We start from the raw sequence: 21,778 nt of genomic DNA on the forward strand, positions 1-21,778 counted from the left end.
CGGAGTCGGTAGAAATTGTAATGTAAACGTTATAATCCGATAAGCAGCTTTGGTCTTGATCGGGAATGACCGAGTAGGACTTTAAAAGCTCGAGAAACTCCGATCGTGGATACTCGGTTATGACCTGGCTTAGCTTGCAAGTCACGCAATCGTGATGCTGGTTTCTTCAGTCAAACATCACGACTGGCAGCAGACAAAACCATGGCAGCAAGAAACCTTCTCTCGGGCGAGCTCTTTGACGTCGCTGGACGCACAGTCACCATTACTGGTGGAGGTAAGAGCAGCCGACAGATATGAACAAGACAATACATGGGAGAAAGCCAAGAAACTTACACCATGAGTCAGCCAGTGGCATTGGTCGCATGCTGGCCCGTGGCTTCACGGCTAACGGAGCAAAGACCATACTGGTGGACGTGAACGGAAAGGCGCTAGAGGAAGCCAAAGCAGAGCTGCAAGAGCTGTGCTCTTCGTCCGGCCTGGCACCGGCCGACACCATCACGTACGTTGTTCCCTCTGCCCATCTGTCCCGTTGGTGCACGATGCTGACCCGCAGACAGTATCCACGGCGACCTAGCAACCGAGGAAGGAGTTCAGCAGGTGGTTGACCGCATCAAGGCGACTGGGAGCTCGCTCGACGCACTGATCCATTGTGCCGCCATCCGGTACATGAACGAGATCACCTACAGCCCGGGTGAGGGCCTCGACAAGCTGGAGGCGGCCACGCTGTCGGCACCGTACAAGGGCTGGGAGCACACCTTCCGCGTCAACGTGCTGGCACCCTACTACCTCACGGCTGGTCTGGTCGGCCTCCTCGGCGCAGCTGCTGCCAAGGGAGACGGCCGTGGCTGTGTCATCATGTTCTCGAGCCCGGCCAGCGTGCACAACAACCAGTTTGTGCCGTGCTACCAGACATCCAAGGCGGCAGTCGATCACCTGGTCCGTATCATGGCCATGGAGTTTGCTGAATATTACAGTACGTCAAGACAACAGACATTCGATCGAGCGCGTGACATGCTGACCAACTTCAGTTCGCGTGAACGCCATCTCGCCAGGTATCGTCCCGTCGGGCATGACGACCACCGACGCAAATTCGAACCTTCATCTGGCAGGCGAGACGCCGGCAAAAAGGGCCGGCACCGAAGAGGACATGGTCGGCACGGCGCTGTGGCTGACCAGTAAAGCGGGCGCTTTCATGGACGGAAAGGTCGTCCGTGTTGAGGGAGGACGGCTGCTCATCCTCAAGGGCGTGACTTCCAATTCCGATTAATGGATCGAACTCTTGCTGCTGGCTGACCTATCTGAAAGGTCGAACTCGCATTAGTAGCACTCGGAGACAAAGAACAAAACTATAATTACACCCCTGCGCATGCCGGAACATACCGCCGGTACTCCGTACTCCTTATAGTTTGAAGTAGCTCCTCATCTGCAGCTCTGCTTGTGGAATATATTGTGTCTCTACCAAGCCTTCCATAGCTTTCTCAAGCAGTCATTTCCATATCTGGCAGGATCGCCGTAGCTTTCAATCAAAAAAAAGGGTGATAAAAAAACTAGTAAGGGATGTTACCGTAGCTCACTGATATGTTCCTTGATCATATATCGGGCATCAATGCGTTTGTCATTCTTTCTTAGGTCAACAGTACAGGCCAGTAATAACCAGGTAGATAGCAGCTATTAAAGACAGGCCAAGATTACCTAAGGATCGTATGCTATATACACGTATCCGCAGACGTAGACTACACCACCCAGCAATCCATTCTTTATTACTCCGTTCTTTCTCCAGGCCGCTTTTTAACTCGAACCAAGACGAATTGGACATATCACTGACACCATCGCGAATAGCGAGCCTAACTACGATACGCATTTTCTTTACGTAGTATCAAGGACTTTGAGAAGAGGCCTCCAAAAAGCTGCCATGAACATGCTTATGTAAGCATACGCTGTCCCATATCTTTCTGGCTTTCTCTTTCTCATCCGATCTTCGATGCAACATACTGAACGACACAAAAGAATTCGACCGATACAAGATACGGCCACATGCACTAGTCAGTTCTGACCCAGACATTGATACGCACCACAATCACGGGGAGAACGACGGCTTCCCCCTTGGGATTTTCTCCAACGGCCATGCACGCCCTAGCGCATTCCTACGCCGAGAAAAGCATCTCACAGGCGGCTGAGAATATGAGTGTGGCTACGACGGTGGTATTCGCCGGGGAACAGACATCTTCAAGGCCATTGCCTTATGTCACATATGCGCGATATTATTGCAAAACACTGGATGTCGCTCGACGCAAAGTATCTACCATGGATCCGAAGACGTAGAGTTGGCTCTCTGGCTGCTGCTGCACGAATTGCCATGGCTAATGCTATGGCGGGGGCATGATGATCGTTGCTGAAAATGCCGATATCAGTGAAAGCCACTTGTCGATCTTGGATGAAAACGGTATTCTGAGCAAGCTGTACTCCGTAGCTGGCAATATTCCGAGCGTCCGAACATTGCACCATTCTCTTTGCAATGACAAAAGTGGGAGAATGGGAACGGAGTGGAGAACTAGCTTTCGCCGCTAAACGTTTAAGGCGGAGCATTCGGAAAATGGCGGCCTCTGAATCGCGTCTGCATAAAACGCAACGGGATGGATGATATATGCATTACAAATTCTTTTTCTTTTCTTTGGGGATGATAGGCCAATGATTATAGCCTTCCATCGTTTAGTTGTAAGATTCTTAAACACCGTAGTGGCACAAGATTATGATTTACGGCATCGAGCCCCTGTCTTCATTTGGGCACGAGCCATGTTGCTCGCACATCCACATCTGCATTTGCTTGCAAGTCTTTAGCTCTTCCTTCTCTTCATTAGCAGCCATTGAAGGCGGAGACCCCCACTCTTCCTTGGACAGGATTCATGATAAATTGTGAGCCTCGTCTTTCCCAATAGTTACGACATTGCGCCGTGACGATCACACCTTCAGCAAAAAGACAACAGCCACAACCATTGACAAGTACGTGTCGTTATGCATGCAACGGACCAATTAGAGACTGACTGGTCGTAGTGACGGCAACCGCAACTGAACAAATCACGGCCACGCTCCACGCCTATGGGGCGGCTCTGAAAAGTCGCAACGTGGGGGAAGCAGTCTCGCTCTACACCAGCGATGGTGTGATCCTGGCACCGCACTTCCCAGCAAGCGTGGGTGCACAGGCCCTGCACGACTCGTACACGCGGATCTTCTCCAGCGTTCAGCTCAATATCTCGTTCCATATCGAGGAAATTGTGGTGCAGTCGGACGAATGGGCGTTCGCACGGACCACCGCCGAGGGTTCCAAGACGATGCTGAAGACGCAGGAAACAGAGTCACACTCCAACCAGGAGCTCTTCCTCATGAAGGTAGAGGGTGGACAGTGGAAGATTGCAAGATACGCATTCTCGAGCATGAAGCCACTGGTGCAAAACGGGGTCCGGAGAAGCTAAGAACCCTTACATCAGACAGTCCTTTTGTATCGTATAAAACACTTTGCCAGAGCCCACAAAATAGATTCCGTCCGGCTCATTGCCCCTTTTAGATGCGTGAGTGGAATGCTGATGCGACGAACAACTTCCGCATCTGGAAGTTACAGCTTCCAACCTGACCTCCAACCCAACCTCTAACCTTGATTATGAGCCCGATAACGGATGGCTGGCGAACCGTGGTCTGTCAAAAAAGTCCCGGGCCCCCTCAGCCTCGTGACTAAGAGTCCCGTCGTTGCGTGTGCCAATCCCTGCAACGAACTGATCTCGACGATGCAATTATGCACGGCAGCGTCACTTATCGCGAGCCAAGAAGCCGTCTGATCGCTGATTGGTGGACAGACACCGAATCAAGATTGCCTAATGCCGATTCGGTAGGTCCCTAAAGCCGCTACAGCGTACAAGGGACGTGCCAATCACAGCGCTATAACCGCCAATTGATCTTCGTCTAGACTATGGCCTTCGTTTTGGTCTGTGCATTGGCTTGTCGCCGTCGTCCCATCGGCACACGACTGATCACGTCGGCAAAACATTGCGGGCCAGGCCTTTCCAATTTCGGGGAAGGTAGTATCAAAAGTGCCGGCTTCCTCATTCCGTTGTCGCCGTCCAGCTGCCTATAATGGCATTACGAGTGCCCGTGATAGCTGGCCTAACAGCATGGGGATGATCACGATGGGCAGACGAGTGCCGACTTCCCTTCCTGGCATCGTCTATGCAATAGTCCATATGACTGCTCAGTCGTCATGGCTTATGGCGCAGCTACTTAAAGGACGCGATGCTTTCGCTTCTCCATCAGTAGTCCTGAGCTTCAGACAGTCGCACATCTTCCAAGTCCCCCAGATCGAGTCCACGTCACCGCAATGGCACCCTTCACACAGACTCTCGCGGCCGCCACGCTGGCCGGCCTGGCCAGCATGGCCGCCGCCGTGCCGACAAGAATCGGCGCCGCCTCCCTCGCGGGAGAAGACGGCACCGCCTCGTTGATGCAGGTGCGCAACGAGAACTACAAGTTCAACGGTGCCGTCTCCATCTACAAGACGTACCTCAAGTTCGGCAAGCCCATCCCGGACTACCTGCAGGCTGCCGTCGACCGGACCGGACTGGTCAAGAAGCGCTCTCAGGGCAGCTCTGTGGCCACGCCCGTCGACAGCTATGACGATGCCTACACCATTCCTGTCAGCATCGGTACGCCGCCGCAGGTCCTGCAGCTCGACCTCGATACCGGCTCGTCCGACATGTGGGTCTTCAGCAGCGAGACTGACACGTCCGAGGTCAACGGCCAGACGCTCTACTACCCCAGCAAGAGCTCCACGGCCAAGCTCGAGGACGGCTCCAGCTGGAGCATCAACTACGGCAGCGTGGATGACCCGAGCTCCTCCAGCGGCATCGTGTACTCTGACACCGTCACCATTGCCGGCATCACTGTGAATCAGGACGTCGAGGTGGCACAGAAGGTGTCGTCCGCTTTCACAAACGACAGCGCTGTTGACGGCCTCCTTGGCCTGGGCTTTGACACCCTGAACTCGGTCTATCCCGATGCTGTGCCGACCTTTTTCGACAATGCCAAGAGCTCGCTCAGCAAGCCGCTGTTCACGGCCGACCTTAAGCATGAAGCCCGTAAGTCTGACAAAGGAGTAGGGGAAATGGAAAAGGGAAAAAAACTGACCAATCTTGCAGCCGGAACCTACAACTTCGGCTATATTGACTCGTCTCTCTACACCGGTTCCATCTCCTATGTCAACGTCGACACCTACCCCGGCTACTGGAGATTTACCTCGTCTGGCTACTCCATTGGCTCGACCACCTTCAAGACCACCGCCCTTGTCGGCATTGCTGACACCGGCACCACTCTGCTGTACCTGCCCCTCAGCATTGTCGAGGCATACTACGCCAAGGTCAGCGGAGCTGCTGATAACAGCAACTACGGCGGCTACGTGTTCAGCTGCAGCGCCACTCTGCCTACCTTCACGTTCGGCGTCGGGTCCTTGAAGATTACCATTCCGGCCAAGTACATGAACTATGGCCCTGTCGATACCGAAGGCACCACCTGCTTCGGTGGCCTGCAGGACAGCTCCGATCTTGGTATCAACATTTTCGGCGACGTCGCTCTGAAGAGCGCATTTGTCGTCTTCAATGGCGCAACCGTACCGACAATCGGATGGGCAGCCAAGACGCTCAACTGAGCCCGAAGAAAGGAAGTACTAAGAACTAGTAGATGTACGAAGATGTACGCATCTTACTACGTGGAGCAAGTACCTGGACCTGCCTATATAGTGGGGATTTACAAGCATCCTGTCCTTGAAAGTAAACAAACACAATCAAATAAATTCTGTTTGACACATCCTTCAGATATCTTTGAAGCTTTCACTTGCAACGACGGCCTTCTCCGTTCGTCTTCTACCGTTGCAAAGACGGGGCACTAGTTCTCAACTTAGGCGCTTCTGTGAAAGTATGAACGGCCTAGGCTACTAATAAGACACAAGAATCTTGCAACTAGACTATGTGGTTTCTCTCCCTACTCCAGGTATTGCGCCGGCTGGCAATGGCCCAATATCGGTGTGCTGCACTAGAATTGGAGAAGTCTGAATCCTTCACTTCCGACTTCATGCAGCGATACAACAACCGGCACTTATGTATAACCCCACTCCTCAAAGCCGGGATACAAATTCCGAAGATTCGCCTAATTGCAGCTTACCAGTTCAATGCAAAAAAATTGTGTATGTGCCGTCATATTGCATATAAGGCGCCTTAATTCCAGCACAAAGACCATATCGGGGCACGAGTATTCAAAAATCTCATCATGCATTCCGCCGTCCCATTTAGGGCCATTGCCCTATTCTCAGGCTTCGTGTCCGCGTATCGAAATCCTTGTCAATATGGGATAGAAAAATACCTCATAGTCGACTCAAGCAACGGGCCTATCACCGGACATAGAGCAGCCAACGTTTCGTGTGTCGTCGAATATCTCGGCATTCCATACGTGAAACCCCCTGTAGGAAAGTTGAGGTTCGCAGCTCCAGAGCGGTTTGTCTCCACGGAACCTTACGAGGCCGCCGCATTTGGTGACGACTGCCCTCTCAAAGCATCAAAATCAGTTGACTACCCGGACTTCACACCCCAGGCCCAGAGGATTGTCAACTACTTTGCTTCGGCAGCCGGCACCTCACAGAGCGAGGACTGCCTTACGCTCAATGTCTGGTCCAAGCCGACAGCTAATGCGAACAAGGCCAAAAAACCGGTCTTTGTCTTTTTTTACGGTGGACGTGAGTCTCCATGGCAAGATATGCCACATTTCTACGCCCGCATGCTGATGAGGCTCTGATGTCTACAGGCTTCACCATTGGAAACACAGACACGCCTTTCTACAACGGCCGCTACTTTGCCGAAGCCGAAGACATTGTTGTCGTGACCGTCAACTATCGCCTCAACATCTTCGGCTTCCCAGGTTATCCAAACGGGACTCAAAATCTCGGCCTTCGCGACCAACGCGCTGCCGTGGAGTGGGTCCGGGACAACATTGCCGGATTCGGTGGCAATGCCTCTCGGATAACCATTGACGGTCAGTCGTCTGGTGGTGTCAGCGTGGACTACTGGGCCTATGCATATCGGGATGACCCTATTGCCCAGGGTATCATCGCACACTCCGGAAATGTCTTCAGCTTCCCTGTTAACACCCAGGCTGTCCAAGAGGCAAATTGGAACAAGGTCGTGGCAGCAGTCAATTGTTCTAGTGCTGTCGACACTATGGCATGCATACGTGAGGTGGAATGGCCGGCAATCGAGTCTGCTGCCGCATCCATAAAGCCAGCTTCGAGTACCAGTGTTCTTCGTTCCATCCCGGCTTTCTGGCCCAAGCCAGACAACGAGCTCGTGTTTTCAGACTACGTTAATTTGACCGTCAAGGGCAGCTTCTCCAAACTGCCCATCCTCTATGGAAATAACGACAATGAGAATGGCTACTATCAAATTCCGGCTTATGCCCAAGGCATCATTCCCACAACCTCTCAGGTCACCACTTTTCTCCTCGAGTCGTTTACTTGTCCCGTTTCGTACCAGGTGACCGCTCGACGGAAGCATGGCATCCCCTCATATGCCTACCGCTACTTTGCCAACTGGAATAACACCCGTCTGTACCCGACCTCAGGCGCCTACCACGGCGTTGATCTGCACATGATCTTTGGCGCTTCCGCCGATGTCAGCGGTCTGCCTACCTCGGCTGACCAGCGTCAGCTCACCACTGTGATGCAACAAGCATGGTTTGCCTTCTGCAGCGATCCACACCACGGCCTCGCCCGAGTTGGCTGGCCCTTGTTTGATCCCGGCAGCGAAACCCTCGTTCAGCTGGGTCTGAACAACGTTCCCAAGGCTCTTTTCACAAGCCCCTCTGTCTACGACGCGCCGTGCTCGACCATTACCATGGGTGCCTTGGGTACGGTTTCAACATCCACGGCGTTTGACTTGGTCAAGACTACAAAAAGCAGCTTGTCATTTTTGTAATCATGATTCAATTTATGGCTCGGGGTTTGCGTCGAAACAGAAATGAAGTTGGCCAAAAAAGCACTTGTTGAACAAACCAAGTTCGTATCTAGCACACCAAAACAGCTATAAGTAGTGTTTTGATTCCTTGCGGAGCACAATTTCGATTTCGAGGATCACGGCAGTCTATATTCAGCCAATACAATAACATGCCGGCTGCTACACTAATTTCGAAGAGCTCATCCTCTAAATAAGCAGATATCTCTAAAACAAACTATTTAGATTGCCCTCAAGCTCGTGCATCTGAACACGTCAAGAGGCTGCACAGCCCCATATATGCCACCAATTCTGTGATTTGGCAGACTCTATTGCACAAAGATGCATTAGCCCGAGAGGGCTAGAACACTTACACATTTGTCTTTCCATAGCTTGCTACGATAGGTACCGCCAAGGTAAAGGCACTACTCCGTAGGAACATACGCAATTTTATTCGAGCCGATGCCCAGGTTACCAAGAAAAACAAACTTCCTGGTCGCAATATCAAATGTTTCACATAGGCTATTGATAACAAGCCAATTACTCCATTGCCCTGCTAGCCCGTACCTGGATCGATGCAGTGCAAAGCGATTGGTGCATTGCTGCTTGTTAGACGATGCTGGACTTACTTCAGGCTGCAACGAAACCATTTTTCGTGACATAGACCTAGGTTTCACCAAGGGCGATGCAAATAGTGGTACAGGCCTCTCCCTTCGTACATAGTAAATGAATGGCAGTAATTTATTTTCTGAGACCACTTCGGTAATTACGATGAAACCAAATTACTGCCAGCTGAATCGTTATTGGCAAAGCACGAAGTACCTCGAAGTATCCAAACTTCCGGATCAAAACCACATACCCGCAAATGTGGTCTGCATCAGCACAGCTGTGCTCTTTTATATATGTTACTAGGTATGTCGATCCGCCTTTGAGACCTGTCGTACGAACTAGACAAATTGAGCTGTTTTGAGGGCTTGTGCCGTGTGGTGGAAAAAATCATGTACCGTGTGGCGCAGAATGCCCTGACATCAGTACGTCGGCATATCTCGGAAGTACTCCGTACACGCTCACTGGACACGCATAATCAGTTAAAGACCCACTTAGGCTAAGCCAGTCCCGTAGTCCCGCGTTACTCTGTAGATACGGAGAACAACAGGGCTGTTTACTAATGAACAGCTAGTTATATAACTGAGTGCGAAGTCCGCAGGTGTGCTCTTATTTGCATCGCGCACATCTTGTCTCGGCCATATGCTGCGAAGTTCCTGGAAGCTGCTTTAACGATTGATAGATCCGCCTTGAAAACAGACATCTTGTCGACGTGGCCGATGGAAAGTTGGCGTGCTCTGGAAAAAAAGGCGAAGTTCATGTGATCAGTAGGCATTTGCGTAAAGTATAAAAAGTATAAGAGGAGCCACAAGCTATTTGAGTAGAGCGTTCCACAGCGCCTGCATCAAGGATTCCATATTAAATACGGAGCATGCTCGTTAAACCACCCGGCTTACCGGCCAAAACTTGCTTGTGCCAATATGTGAATGCAAGTAATGCTTCCAACCTACCAAAGTATGTTCACCATTCCCAACTAGTTCCAATCAGCCCTTGCTTCATGTCGTGTCCACAATCGGAGTTTCATTTAGAACACTGACAGCCGTCTTACTCCGGATAGCACAGGGTTGTCTGATCGCCTTATCAATTACCTGGATGCCCCGCCATCCATCATCGAGAGAATTGCGACGGGACAACCGTCCGAAGCCGCAAAGCTGGTGTCTTCCATGGAGGGGATGCGGGATCTTATGGAGAACATAAAAGTGGGCCATACTACTCTATGAGGATAACGTCACTTCTCTGAAACTATGACAGAAAAATTGATAAGACAATTGTTGGAGGTACTGTATGTTATATGGACTGGTTGATATTTAGTGGCTGGGATAATTGAAAACCAAGGCCCGAACCTCAATGCTTTTACGCGGTTTAGAAGTCTCTGTTGAGCCGGGATGGCGAAACGAAGCATGCAGACACCCTACTCTTGTTAGCTTGTCTGTGCTTGCTAGATACGATGCATTGCTCTTACGTGTTGCGTTGACCGTGGTATCCGAGTCAAACATCTTGAGCAATAGAACCTCATCTGGTCGTTGCTCTCCCAAGTAAAACCAAGAATGTAGTGGGCTGTAGTATGAGTAGAGGGTGGAACCCCTAAATTTCCGCCTAACGTGGTCGCATTCGACAAGCTCTTTCTCAGCTATAGACGCTGGGTCGCAAAACGCTAGAGGATAGTCCTCGACAACGTTCTCGATTGGACGCCAAACGCTGTTATGGCCAATTTAATATGGGGGTCCTTTTCAACACGGAAAAAGGGAAGGGGTGTGGTAACTTACTTTATCACGCGAACCCTCCCTTGCAATAGGTAGTCAGCTTCATCGGGTAGGTGCAGTTGAACACGATGGAGCACGGCGCGTGGGCTCTGATCTGTTATGGGTAAGAATCCGTATCTGCCCTTTGAATGGGGACGGCACAAGACAATAATTTAAAGAAAAAAAAAAAACTATTGGAACAACGAGTTGTACCTACCCACATGTACAGTTGGAGAAGGGCGGAGCCAAGTTGTAAGGTCATTCATGTCGAATTCAACTTCTTCCCTGGGTATCGCAGAATTGCGGACCTATGGATTTCATATAAGCTTCGTTTCCCATAGGAAGTACATTGTAGCAACCACTTACCCTCCAGTCAAAAAAGAATATCTTATCGTAGCCACCTTCTATGGTTTTTAATATCTGCTCAACTTCCGGAAGGTAGTCGGACTCTACCACGGCTCGATCTGCAAATGCTGTGGGGCCTAACGAGGTTGGGTGCTGTTTTATCCGGACTCCGTGAGAATCGAGCGAAAACACGGAGCTGCTGTTCCTAATGTCGACGAACGTTTGTTCTTTCGATTCGAACTCTAGATTCGAGGTCCTGGGATCGGCCGAGTTCTTGTCGACAGGAATGAACAATTGAAACGGTTTTTCCCTTTCATATAGAGGCAACTTTTTCAAGTAGTTAACTTTAGCTGTTACCGTGCCAGCCATCTTCGGGACTTCGGCATAATGCCACGGCTGATGATAGAAACTGATAAATGAGGATGCTGGCAGTATATTATATGTTTATAGACGTATGTAAGACGATGGCACTAAAACGAATCAGGAGCTGGAGCCCCCAGCCAAAGTAATTTGCTTAGTGTGACAAATGTGGAGTGCTATCGGAATGTACCTTTGAGTACTTCCTAGCACGGCGGGTAAATATGTGTGAAGGTTAAAGGAGGCTATACGTAGCGGTCATATAACGTGATGCACTGTGAGGAGCAGGAGGCTGAATAGGGTCTAGTGTGGGCGAAAGAGTGTTGTGTACTAAGGAAGAAATAGATACATCGCGACCCTTCTGGGGATCCGTATTAATACTAGTGTCAGGACCCGCTTTTGTGCCTTCTGACCAATTACAGGCCCGTACGGCCAAGTGGGGCGGAAGGGCCACAGTGTGGCGGATTCCAATGCTTGACAATATGAATATAAATGCAAGACTAAAGCCCGTATTTGCAAAGGAAAACATTACGATATTACAACCAATGAGCCTCAACTTCCAACCGCCAGTCGCTTTTATCACCCAGCATGGAATCTTCTACCAGCTCAATAGCGGAAACCCAGAACGTAGTGACTTCTGGTATTAACAGAATATTGCCAAGATGGGTTCAGGTCGCCTCGGAAGAGGAAACATTAGAACAGCCTTGGAAGAAATCCCATGTGACGCAGACGGACGATCCGAATTTCGGTCAAGAAAAGGACTCTCTTGTATTTTACGACAAGAAGCTCATGGTATGCTACGGAGAGGGCTCAATTGCGGCATAACACAGGCTGGCATCCATCACCAGAAAGATTCAACCAAACCAGTACGTCCCAATTTTCTTCTTGGTCCAATTGTAGCCAACTGTAACTGACTCGCCGAATTCAGATTCGCTCGAGTGTTCACGAAGAAGTCCCCCAAAAGACATTACGTTTGATACAGTATCGAACACAGATTTTGGTAATCGATGGGTTATAAATCGGGATACGAATATACAAATGATCAAGGGGTTATTAAGATTTGGACTGTTCAACTATAAGTTTATAATTTATGGGAAAGTAGACAATAAAGCAGAAATGTGTTGAAGAACAAGGCACACAAGATTTTGTTACTATTGTATACCAACGAATGTCATCGCCGCGATATTGTTTCCTTTCCGATTGGAAGAAAAAAAATGGAACGAGCCACAGAAGTAAACCAAAACAGACTACTCGTCGTTTGTACCAGTTTGTCTGTAATCGTTTTGAAGAGTAGTCAAAAGCATCCGCCCTAGGTATCGCCCTAAGAACGTCGGTTGCAAATCGTCGAAAAGAGCCAAATCACTGTCACCCTCACGAACACACCTCGCAGTGTACTGCGAGTATTTGTCCGAGACCACCTTTGCTTCCACTCGCAACGCCTGTATTTGATTTGCTCCTCCAATTCCCTCCTTTTCGTACAGCTCGGCCAGGTTAAGCTTTGCCCTGCCAAGGGCTTCTTCGGGCCATTTGGAATTCTTTGCGCATTCAATACAAGTGTCTATATATTTTCTGTGAAAGGACGTTAGCTTTAAATTGACTTCAGACAGCGAGGACTTCAGGCTTACATAGCATTGGGATAATCACTCATATGGTAGTACGTACGACCGACCGCATACGTGCTATCCATGGTGAATTCATGAAGTTTTCCGTGCAACTCAAGCCGAGCCTTGAGAGTTGTAAGATGCATGTCAAGTGCGCCTTGCTCATCTCCATGCTGGAGTAGAAGGCAGGCAAGCATGAACTGGCGGCGGTAATATTGCGCCTTCCTACCGCTGAACTTTTCAGTGTACTCCATGCATCTCTTCATAGAATCGATCGCTTCCTGAGTCTTTCCCTGCCACATGAGAATCACACTGTAGTTGCCGTAGTATTTTGAATACTCAAAAGGGTTGTCCTTCTCACTACCCCAAACTTGGTATCTCTCGAAGCACGCTCTGAAAAGTCTTCCTGCCTCGTCGAACTGGTGCTTGTTGAGAAGACAGAGAGCGTAGTCATTCGTCGCATTTCTGTACATGACATCTTTTTGCCGGGTGGGGTCTTTCTTGAAGATGATTCTGCGAATTCTTCTGGCCTCTTGGAGGCGCTCGGTACCCTTCCTACGACCCATGACCCCGATATTCAGGAGTAGGAGTCCCGTCATGCAGTGGATGTTTGCACGGAGCATTTCGTCGGCCTCAAAGTTGTTGTCATTGAGAATGGCTTCCGCGCTCGCCAAAAAATCCAGGCCGTTGTAGCCAGTAGTTTGGCGAGACCAGACATAAAACCCGGCATCATAGAATAGCTCAGCTAGTTCTAATGTCTTGAGCTTATCGATTGTAGTTCTGTGGGAGTTCTTCATGAATGTGCGATGAAAGCTCGACACATGGCGCATGTACTGCTCGCAGATGACCCAGGTTGCTGGTCGAGGGATTTGGGCTGGGTCTGCCCGGGGAAACCGCTTGCGCAACAGATGAAAAGCTTTCCGGAAAGAGTCGGCGAAGCTGTAATCATTCATATCAAGGTGGATTTGCTTTTGGAGAAGCCTGTGTATACCGTAGCTCGGTTCATCATCCCCAGACCGTTTCACGTGAATCAGCCGACGGCCGCTCAGCTGTTTGATCATTCTTTTGAAACTACGAGGGTGAAGGTTAGCTGCATGCACACCGAATAGATGGAAGGAATGCGATGCCCACCTTATGGTTTCGGACTCATGCAAAAATTCGAGAAACTCTTCTTTGTGATCACCAATCAGAAGGGTTTTCGGCGTGCCTTCTGAATCTAGAAACGACATGATGTCCAGGAGGCGCCTGCTGTTCCTGTCGACTTCTCGAATTCCGATCTCCCACAGAGCATCGATTGTGCCGTAAACCTCTACAGTTTCATCGAACAACTTTGGCGCCTCTCTTTTCTTCCTCATCCGGGAATCATTTTCCTCCCACATCTCAAGGAACTCATCCAGCGTACATCGTGACATGTTGACATAGCCCACAACAATGGTGATTGCCAGTGGGAGCCTTTTTACGACTTCAACTACTTTTGTTGCTAGCTGGTAGTTTGGATGGTACTCCAACATTTCTCCACCCAGTCCCGGACGAAGGGCAGAAAGAAGGCACCTGCATGCATCTTCCAACGGCAAGGCGTCTAGGCTTACAGACTTGTGATGAAACCGGACCGGAATAGATAGCGCATTATCGTCGCGGGTAGTAATGAGTACAGAACCCTTTGTGGCTGCCAGGTTTGGTGGAATATATCGAGCTATGTCATTCCAACTGGTAGCATTGTCGAAGATGAGTAGCCATTCTTTGTCCGTATTTGTCAAAGCGTCTCTGATGATATACGTCCGGGAGTTCTCGTCCGGAATTGCATTCTTGTCCAACTTGAGGCTTGCAGCAATCATTCCGTATGTTTCGGCACGCCGGCCCTCATTTTCAGCCTCAACCCAGAAGGTGTATGAGTATGCAGACTCGTACTTGTATGAGTACTCAATAGCAGCGGCCGTCTTTCCTATACCAGGACGGCCAGTGATTGTACACATCCTGTTTAGTGTTGACAAAGTGAGATGTGCAGACGACAAGCTGTCATGTCTGCCAAAGAACTGGTGGTCACGATTGGGGACGTTACAGCGTAGCATCGCGGCGTTGTGCTGCTGATTTTTGACGAACAATGCCACTTTGCTTTCATTGTCGTCTGCAGACAAGCTGGAATTGAAGAGAGCATTATCGATTCCCAAATCGCTGCTTTCATGGATCTTGCGCTGTTCTGCGATAAATCTCTTTACATAGTCGTTTTGCTCAGCCCCAATCTGGTCTATACCAAGTGTGGTAGCGCGCGCAAACGTCTCCAAGTGGCCGGCAAGACAATTTTTCAGAGAATTGATGTTGTTATATTGCCCAAGACAAATATCACAAATGTGAACGGAGGCGAGAATGGCCGAATAGCGTTTGCAACTATCGATCAGGAGAGAAGTGTTGTTCAAAGCTGCATGACCGCCGTGGGCTGAAAGAAGGTGATCCTCGAATTCTTTTTCGTCTCTAAAAGCAACAGAACAGTAGACACAAGACCATTCCATCTTAGAACGATGGAAGTCCATCTCGTGCTGGAACCACATATCCTTGTCGCCGAAGGGTATGTTATCGAGTGCACACTGATCAGAGGTGCACACGTATGGTCTCAGATCGAGATATGCATGAGCGGCCCATTCCTTGTCGTTCAGGTCTCCAGAAATATCTGCCATTGGCAAGTCAAAATGGCAAAGAGGACATTCGGCTTTTCCGTAGTCCCCATGGCGAGACGGATTGTCTGGGAGCCTATGGTTGAGAATTTGCTGTTGCAGCACATGTGGCTGCGATTCCATGGTGGAGGTCATAGACGACGCATCCATATCAGAGGCACCTGAATTCTCATAATAGGCATGCGGCCCCTTCACGGTCAGCTCACCATCGGATTCGGTTGCAGCAAAGTTCGAAGATGACGAGAATGAGTAAGGCGATCTAAAGGTACCCCGTGGATAGAGAGGATACTCAGCCCGTGATAACATGAGACTGTTGGTCTGCTGTTTATGGTCTGCATGCGTCATCAGGCCCTTGCTTCTGCACCGCAACTTCCCTAGCCTCTTTCTTGCCCGTATATTGTTCTGGGCGAGACGATTCCACAAATAATCAGGCGCATGAGGGAACATCGTCCTTGCGACGTCTCGATACATTCTTTCAGGGTAAAGTGCTGGATCGTAAATTTGAAGAAGTTCCTGGCCGGTTTCTTCCACCATTGGATATCGCAGGACCGGGAGAAGCTCGAGCAGACATGTGAGAATATCTTGAATCTCATCAAGGTACGCTTCAGTGCTGGTTTCTGCGTCTTGGTCGTCTGCCACGACTCTGCCACTGAGGATCCTGTCGTTCTCAATCTGCAGAACTCTCGCTTTTGCTGGTCATCGTTAGCTGGATACAGATACAGCATCAATGCATGACCGGCACGACACTTTTGACATACTTCGTTCCAAAGTTGTTGACAGCTCGCCGAGGAGGTACAACGTCTGCTGCATCAACGACGGGGATTCCTTCAATGCATGGTCCAACGCGCGCGATGACGCCCCGCTGTCGTTACCCCATGCGCTGAAAGTTCTTCTGCAATACTCGGCACGTTCATGAAGGGGGATTTCGTCGGCGCCGTTCTCGGGAGGGAGACTGGGTGTGGAATCGAAGTTGCAGGAGTTGGCTTGCAGAGAATCGTAAAGCTGAACGAAGGCCTGAAAACAGTCTTCAAACTGAGCGGCAACTGGAGCTCTGGCTCTCAGCCCGCGGCTCTCCTGAAGTTTTCTGGCTGTATTGTTTATTGCTGGAGTCATTGCGAGAATGAGTTGATGTTTGGATGTTGGGATGTATGGAGGCTTTGGGTGAAAGTCTGCGTAGAAATAATTCAGAGCTCGAAATCAAAATTAGCCATGAACTTAGTATACAAGCGAAGAAAGCTGATGGTCGGTAATATCCCCCGCGCTCATGCGGCTTATGGTCATGCGGAGGCCACAAAGTATCCTGCAGAGAAAGATACTTTGTGCAATCACGAAGCACACTTTCATGCACACGCTGAATGGTCGGATAAGAACAACTTCTTTTCGAATCTGCACATTCTGACGAATCCTACGGGCACTCTTATCATGCATGTCAGCCACCCGCCTCAATACTCCTTTCTGGAGTGGGGGTGAGGCGAGCGTTTCTGCCTCACCATCTTTTCGCAAATTGAAAATAAACCGGGCCTGCCATCGCCATTTTCCAACCATTATTTTCGATTTTGTCTTCGCTTCTCTCCACATAACGACCGTTTTCATCGCCGCTATTGGTTTCCTCTAGTATAACTTTCCTCAGAATGTCCGAACTTCAGACCATTGTCTCCATCTGGCAGCTTATTGCCGAGGTGACCGAGAATGTCGAAGGGCTCAAGAAGCTCGACAGTGCGTCGCGCAGCCTCGCCAGACGAGTCTCCAACGAGGTCACCATGTATGGCCAGTTCTTTTGCAAGCTCACTCTAGTTTCAAACTCCTCATCCAGTGACGAATGTCTATGGAAAAACATTGAGGCTCGATTGGGAGACAAGACCGCCCGTCTTCTCGCATCCAACTTCCAGTCTATGCAAAAGACACTGAGTAAGCTCAAGAACGATATCACGAGTACCAATCTCGAAACTGTGAGCCATACTCGTCATAGTTCTCGACCAACAGAATTCTGACTCAATTACAGGCAGTTTTGAACAAGCTGGGACCAAGTGTCGCCGACACTCGGAAGGGTACTGGAACTTCACGGACAACAATCCAGAAGCGCTTGGACAAACTGTCTACAATCAACAAGAACTTTGCATCTTATATGGCCAACCCGTGGATACCACTGCCACATCTTGTAAGACACTGCAACCCACCAAACTTTCGATTGTTCTTTCACCGCGAAAGAAGCCTATCGATGGAAACACTTTACGTCATGAGCGAAGGCTACGCTTGCAGCTGTAAAGGGTTCCATGTCGCAAGCTACGACTGTCATTGCTCAGCCTGCAACGTTCGGTTCTCGGAGTCTGAGTCTTGGAAAGATGGCTGGACCTGCGATTATTTGTTCGCACCAAGATCGTCACTATCACATTCTTTGATGTCCGATTCGAAGATAAAAGCTCGTGAGGCTGGTATGCCGGTGCAAGGCTACAGGTTAGTGGATATATCAGACACTATTGAACATCGACACGGAAATCGAAGCTGACAATCTCAGAAACCAGCAGCTAGGTGCAGAACAAAGGAAGACGAAACCGACTCCGAAGCCCAACGTGCGTACACCAGAAACGTCCATAGCTGCTTCGAACCCATCGGCCGAAGGAGCGGAGGGAGATATGCATGGCTGCCCACCCACACAGGATCAGACTTCCGTATCAGAAATGATTGATACTCGTGAGCTGAAGACCCATCGCCGTCCAGGTACTTCGGAGACGGAAAACAGATCATTTCTTCAACTTTTGGACGACATAAAGTCGAAGGTGCCTCTAACTTCACTTCAAGACCTGATACGACCCGGTAGGAGAAAACTAACCCGGGGGAGGCGGTTGGATCTCGCTTTTCGGTTCTGTGCATTCGTTTTGCGGTTATCGACTACTCCGTGGGCCGACGATTTCCGGGAATGGGTCAATTGGGACATTAATTTCGGCCACTTGGATGGCGAGGCACACTGCGGTCAACATCCTGGCCGAGACTTTTATTCACTCCAGGTCTCTGTTGACAAATCCACCGATTCGATGTCATCTAAGAAAACCCAGTCTCAGCAGCCAATGCTGACTAAGATTGGCATAAGCTTGATAGAGCTAGCCTTCGGCCAGTCTCTCGGAGAGATTCGACAGAGTACCCCAGGACTTCTCGTTGAGAAAGATTTGCAAGAGAATTTCCAAGCAGTGGACAAGCACCTGCTGGATATTCTTACTGCTAAGCAGCTACTCTCTTCCCGCCGCATTCGAGATGAAATCGGCGTTGGTTTTGAAGATGCAGTCGGTGCCTGCGTCTATCGACAATTTCAAGAGTTCCGCAGCCTGGCCATTAAGGAGCTCAACATGGCGCAGGAATCCTTCCTGGAAGATGCAAAATATGCTATTTTGGCACCATTGTACCGAGAAATTATCAAATATTCTCAGTAAGTGAGATTGCAGCAGGACCTCCCATCCTTATGTCGCATCTCCGATGCCCAAGCTAATGACTTTTTGCAGGCACGAGTGCGATGGAAACCACTTTGATACGCTCGGTCCTGGAGATATTACAGGCAACCCAGAAATCCGAACGGTACATGAAGTGTGGAACGCTGACGCTCACTCGGATTACGAAGAATCTGTCGATACTAGCAACAAAACAGAGCGGCGGGACGACTCAATAGCAAACGAAGCCTGTTGTCCTGTTCCAGTAACTGCTTCTGGAAACGAAGCAATCAACATCGACTGTACTCGGCCCATTCCCTCGAGCTGTGGGCGATCAAATGAACCACCTCCTGCACGTTCTGAAGATTCCGATTTCAGCATGAGCTCCGAGAAGCTATCTGCAATGATGCAAAGCTCGAACCGACTAGCAGACAAAGCTCCAGAAGAGCCGGTCGTCATAGAGCATAGCAGTCGAAGCGCGGTGCATTTGATTCCGAGAGAAACGCAAATTGAGACTAGATATCCCCGTTCGATTGATATGGATTCTCTGTGGTCTTTCAATGCCTCAACTGACCTAGACTCGGCCTTCTCACTGACCTCCGATATGTCCGACCCACCAGCTCCCTTACCGTCGAATCATCCATTGTTTCCCATCAAGGAAGAGGCGGTTGAGCTCATCCTGAAAAAATACGAACAACACCTGAGGATGTGCGCTGGCGAATCCAGTGTAGGTGGCGACGCTATATCCTTAGTCCCCACTCCGAGTATTGGAGGGGTGAATGGCAGCAAGGAGACGATGAGCCAAGCCGTCGGCAACACGCAGACCAACCGAAGATTACCAGCAAGTACACGGAGGAGACCACAAACGAATAGCAATGAAGAAACATTTGCCTGCCCGTACTACAAAAAAGACCACATAAAACACCGGAATTGCACTAGGTACATCATCTCAAGAATCCGAGACGTCAAGCAGCACCTGAGGCGATACCATGACATGCCAATATACTGCTCCATATGTTACGAAACATTCAGAGATGAGAGCCGGAGAGATCTTCATATAAGGGAAAGATCCTGCTCCAGAAATGCGAATTCGCCACCGGACGGCATCAACGCCATACAGCGCAGACAGTTGGCGAGAAGGGTTCCTGCTAGCCAAACCCAAGAGCAGCAATGGTATGGAGTTTTCGAGATACTGTTTCCCGCCCATCCCAGGCCGAGTTCGCCGTATATCAACAGCGAGCTACTCCGAAATGCTCTGACTTACCAGGATTTCATCATGAGCCACGGGATTCGGGATCTAACAGACTTTGTGATGCAAAGATTCGGGGGGGTCCTCCCTGACGGATTCGAATCATTACTGGAGTCTGCTACCCGCGATGGGATGGAGATAGTTTTCTCTAGATATACATCTTTTGGAAGTACTTGCGGATTGGGAGACACGGAGGCCAGCCAAAACCTAATTGCACCGCCTCAACCGGTTGCGAGCTTTGAGGAGCTCAGTGTTGTATCTGGTCCTTCTTATACTATCAGCAGCAGCCAAGACTACGATGCAAGTTATCCCTATTCTAATGGTCCCTGGGGGGTCAATGGTGGCAATCTCGATGCGCAGCTAGATCCAAATGGATATGCGGCTTTACCGCCGGCTGCACAAACAGATACCTTAATGGGTGCGATAGGTTTCCCATCGAATACGACGCAGTACACTAGAGGACTGTACGATGGTGGGCAGCTTGATGATCAGATGCAACTGCAGTGAATTTTGGGCGCCGTTTTAGACGTGTTATACAATATACAAATACACACCATTATGCCATCGGTTTATTTATTTGCTTTGGTGTCGTTATCTAGCGGTACGGGATGATGGCTCTGGATGTCGATTTGCAGGCGATTGGTGTTTACGAAACTTGGTGATAATTCGATCTAATCCAAATTGAAGATTAAAAAAGAGAGATCATTTTTCGCGAAGGTATGACGGACGGTACCTTGCCAGTCGATCAAATCGAGCATCCATTCTCCTGAACATGGGACCATTGCCTTAGTGATTCACCGAGTTCCAATTTGTAGTCCATGTTCCGTTTATCGCTGCGACCTGGGGGACACGCGCCTGAAATCATGATAACGAAGACGGTGCTCCGACTATCGGTGCCTCGATAGAGAAAGAGCACGTCTCACGATGTTTTCGCACTGTATCCAAAGGCCGTACCTGCCCTTTCCGTCATACTAAGCAGGACTAGATTGCTGATTCGGTCTTTCTTTCACTCCTTTTAATCCCTTGTTCTCTCGTCTTCCGTCTCCAGATCTCTCTTTTTTACAAACCACATTTTCCATCACTGACGCTGCTGTCTCGTTTACGACACAGCCACCACCACCAACCACCACTCTTCACCTCTCTTTACTCTCGTCACCTCCTCCCCTCCTTCTACCACCGGCCTCACGTGGCCTGTCAGCATGTCTGACGTCGCCTAGATTGCAGTGGCAGTTGCTAGCATCGCCATGACGGCAGCTGTCGTCTTGCTTCTCGAAGCCTACGGCTTCGTCCAAAGATTCGGTGACTAGCGCCAAGCCGAGCAAGATCGCCTAGAACGCAGCCGGCACAACCTAGGCCTTGTACTTCCCGGGCAACTGGGTGGCGAGGCCAACGCCGCCGCCAATGCTGCGGCCTCTGGTGCCAACTCTCTGGCACCTCGTCCGTTGCGCCGCTCGCCGCGGAACCACACACCTGCGTGAAACCGCTAACTATTGCTTCTTGCAGCCCGCCTTTCTGACACGGCGTTAAACTATCAGGGGTGGGTTGGGATAGGTCCCAGCAGCGCTCGTACCTTAACGTGGTTGCTGGGTCCAGTAGCCTCTTCGAGGTGAAGCCAACACGAGCACCAGACTTGAAAAGACTCGTAAAATGGTCTGTGGATTCACTATATCTTCCTTCCCTTCCTTGGCGCTGCTTCCCTATTTCTCCATATTTTCCAATTGTGTGCTGTCTTGGTCTAAATTTCTGCTAACGATACAAAATGACTCGTTCCA

General features: G+C 49.8%; 6 protein-coding genes across 6 annotated transcripts; 5 read left to right on the forward strand and 1 right to left on the reverse strand.

Moving 5' to 3' along the window:
* Positions 1–201: 201 nt before the first annotated feature.
* On the forward strand, positions 202–1,267 carry CMQ_5008 (short chain dehydrogenase reductase; the record flags this gene model as incomplete). The annotated part of the gene is made up of 4 exons (XM_014315944.1): positions 202–274; positions 346–499; positions 558–973; positions 1,029–1,267. The coding sequence occupies 4 exons, from the start codon at positions 202–204 to the stop codon at positions 1,265–1,267; spliced, it is 882 nt and encodes a 293-aa protein (XP_014171419.1).
* Positions 1,268–2,749: 1,482 nt separating this feature from the next.
* CMQ_4962 (ketosteroid isomerase-like protein) lies at positions 2,750–3,470 on the forward strand (the record flags this gene model as incomplete). The annotated part of the gene is made up of 2 exons (XM_014315898.1): positions 2,750–2,795; positions 3,052–3,470. The coding sequence occupies 2 exons, from the start codon at positions 2,750–2,752 to the stop codon at positions 3,468–3,470; spliced, it is 465 nt and encodes a 154-aa protein (XP_014171373.1).
* An 896-nt stretch (positions 3,471–4,366) lies between these two features.
* On the forward strand, positions 4,367–5,689 carry CMQ_5040 (aspartic proteinase; the record flags this gene model as incomplete). Its single annotated transcript, XM_014315976.1, has 2 exons — positions 4,367–5,123; positions 5,184–5,689. 2 exons carry the CDS (start codon positions 4,367–4,369, stop codon positions 5,687–5,689), a joined length of 1,263 nt encoding a protein of 420 aa, XP_014171451.1.
* Positions 5,690–6,306: 617 nt separating this feature from the next.
* CMQ_4922 (cholinesterase precursor) lies at positions 6,307–8,232 on the forward strand (the record flags this gene model as incomplete). The annotated part of the gene is made up of 3 exons (XM_014315858.1): positions 6,307–6,769; positions 6,838–7,935; positions 8,219–8,232. The coding sequence occupies 3 exons, from the start codon at positions 6,307–6,309 to the stop codon at positions 8,230–8,232; spliced, it is 1,575 nt and encodes a 524-aa protein (XP_014171333.1).
* Positions 8,233–12,315: 4,083 nt separating this feature from the next.
* Positions 12,316–16,451, reverse strand: CMQ_5023 (nb-arc and tpr domain containing protein; the record flags this gene model as incomplete). Its single annotated transcript, XM_014315959.1, has 5 exons — positions 12,316–12,340; positions 12,452–12,626; positions 12,731–13,740; positions 13,801–16,030; positions 16,097–16,451. 5 exons carry the CDS (start codon positions 16,449–16,451, stop codon positions 12,316–12,318), a joined length of 3,795 nt encoding a protein of 1,264 aa, XP_014171434.1.
* Positions 16,452–16,969: 518 nt separating this feature from the next.
* CMQ_5087 (uncharacterized protein) lies at positions 16,970–21,484 on the forward strand (the record flags this gene model as incomplete). Its single annotated transcript, XM_014316023.1, has 6 exons — positions 16,970–17,287; positions 17,341–17,496; positions 17,864–18,759; positions 18,833–18,905; positions 21,224–21,305; positions 21,360–21,484. 6 exons carry the CDS (start codon positions 16,970–16,972, stop codon positions 21,482–21,484), a joined length of 1,650 nt encoding a protein of 549 aa, XP_014171498.1.
* Between the last annotated feature and the right edge of the window lie 294 nt (positions 21,485–21,778).

Source organism: Grosmannia clavigera, assembly GCF_000143105.1.
Source record: "Grosmannia clavigera kw1407 unplaced genomic scaffold GCSC_160, whole genome shotgun sequence".
NCBI classification, from domain to species: Eukaryota; Fungi; Ascomycota; class Sordariomycetes; order Ophiostomatales; family Ophiostomataceae; genus Leptographium; species Leptographium clavigerum.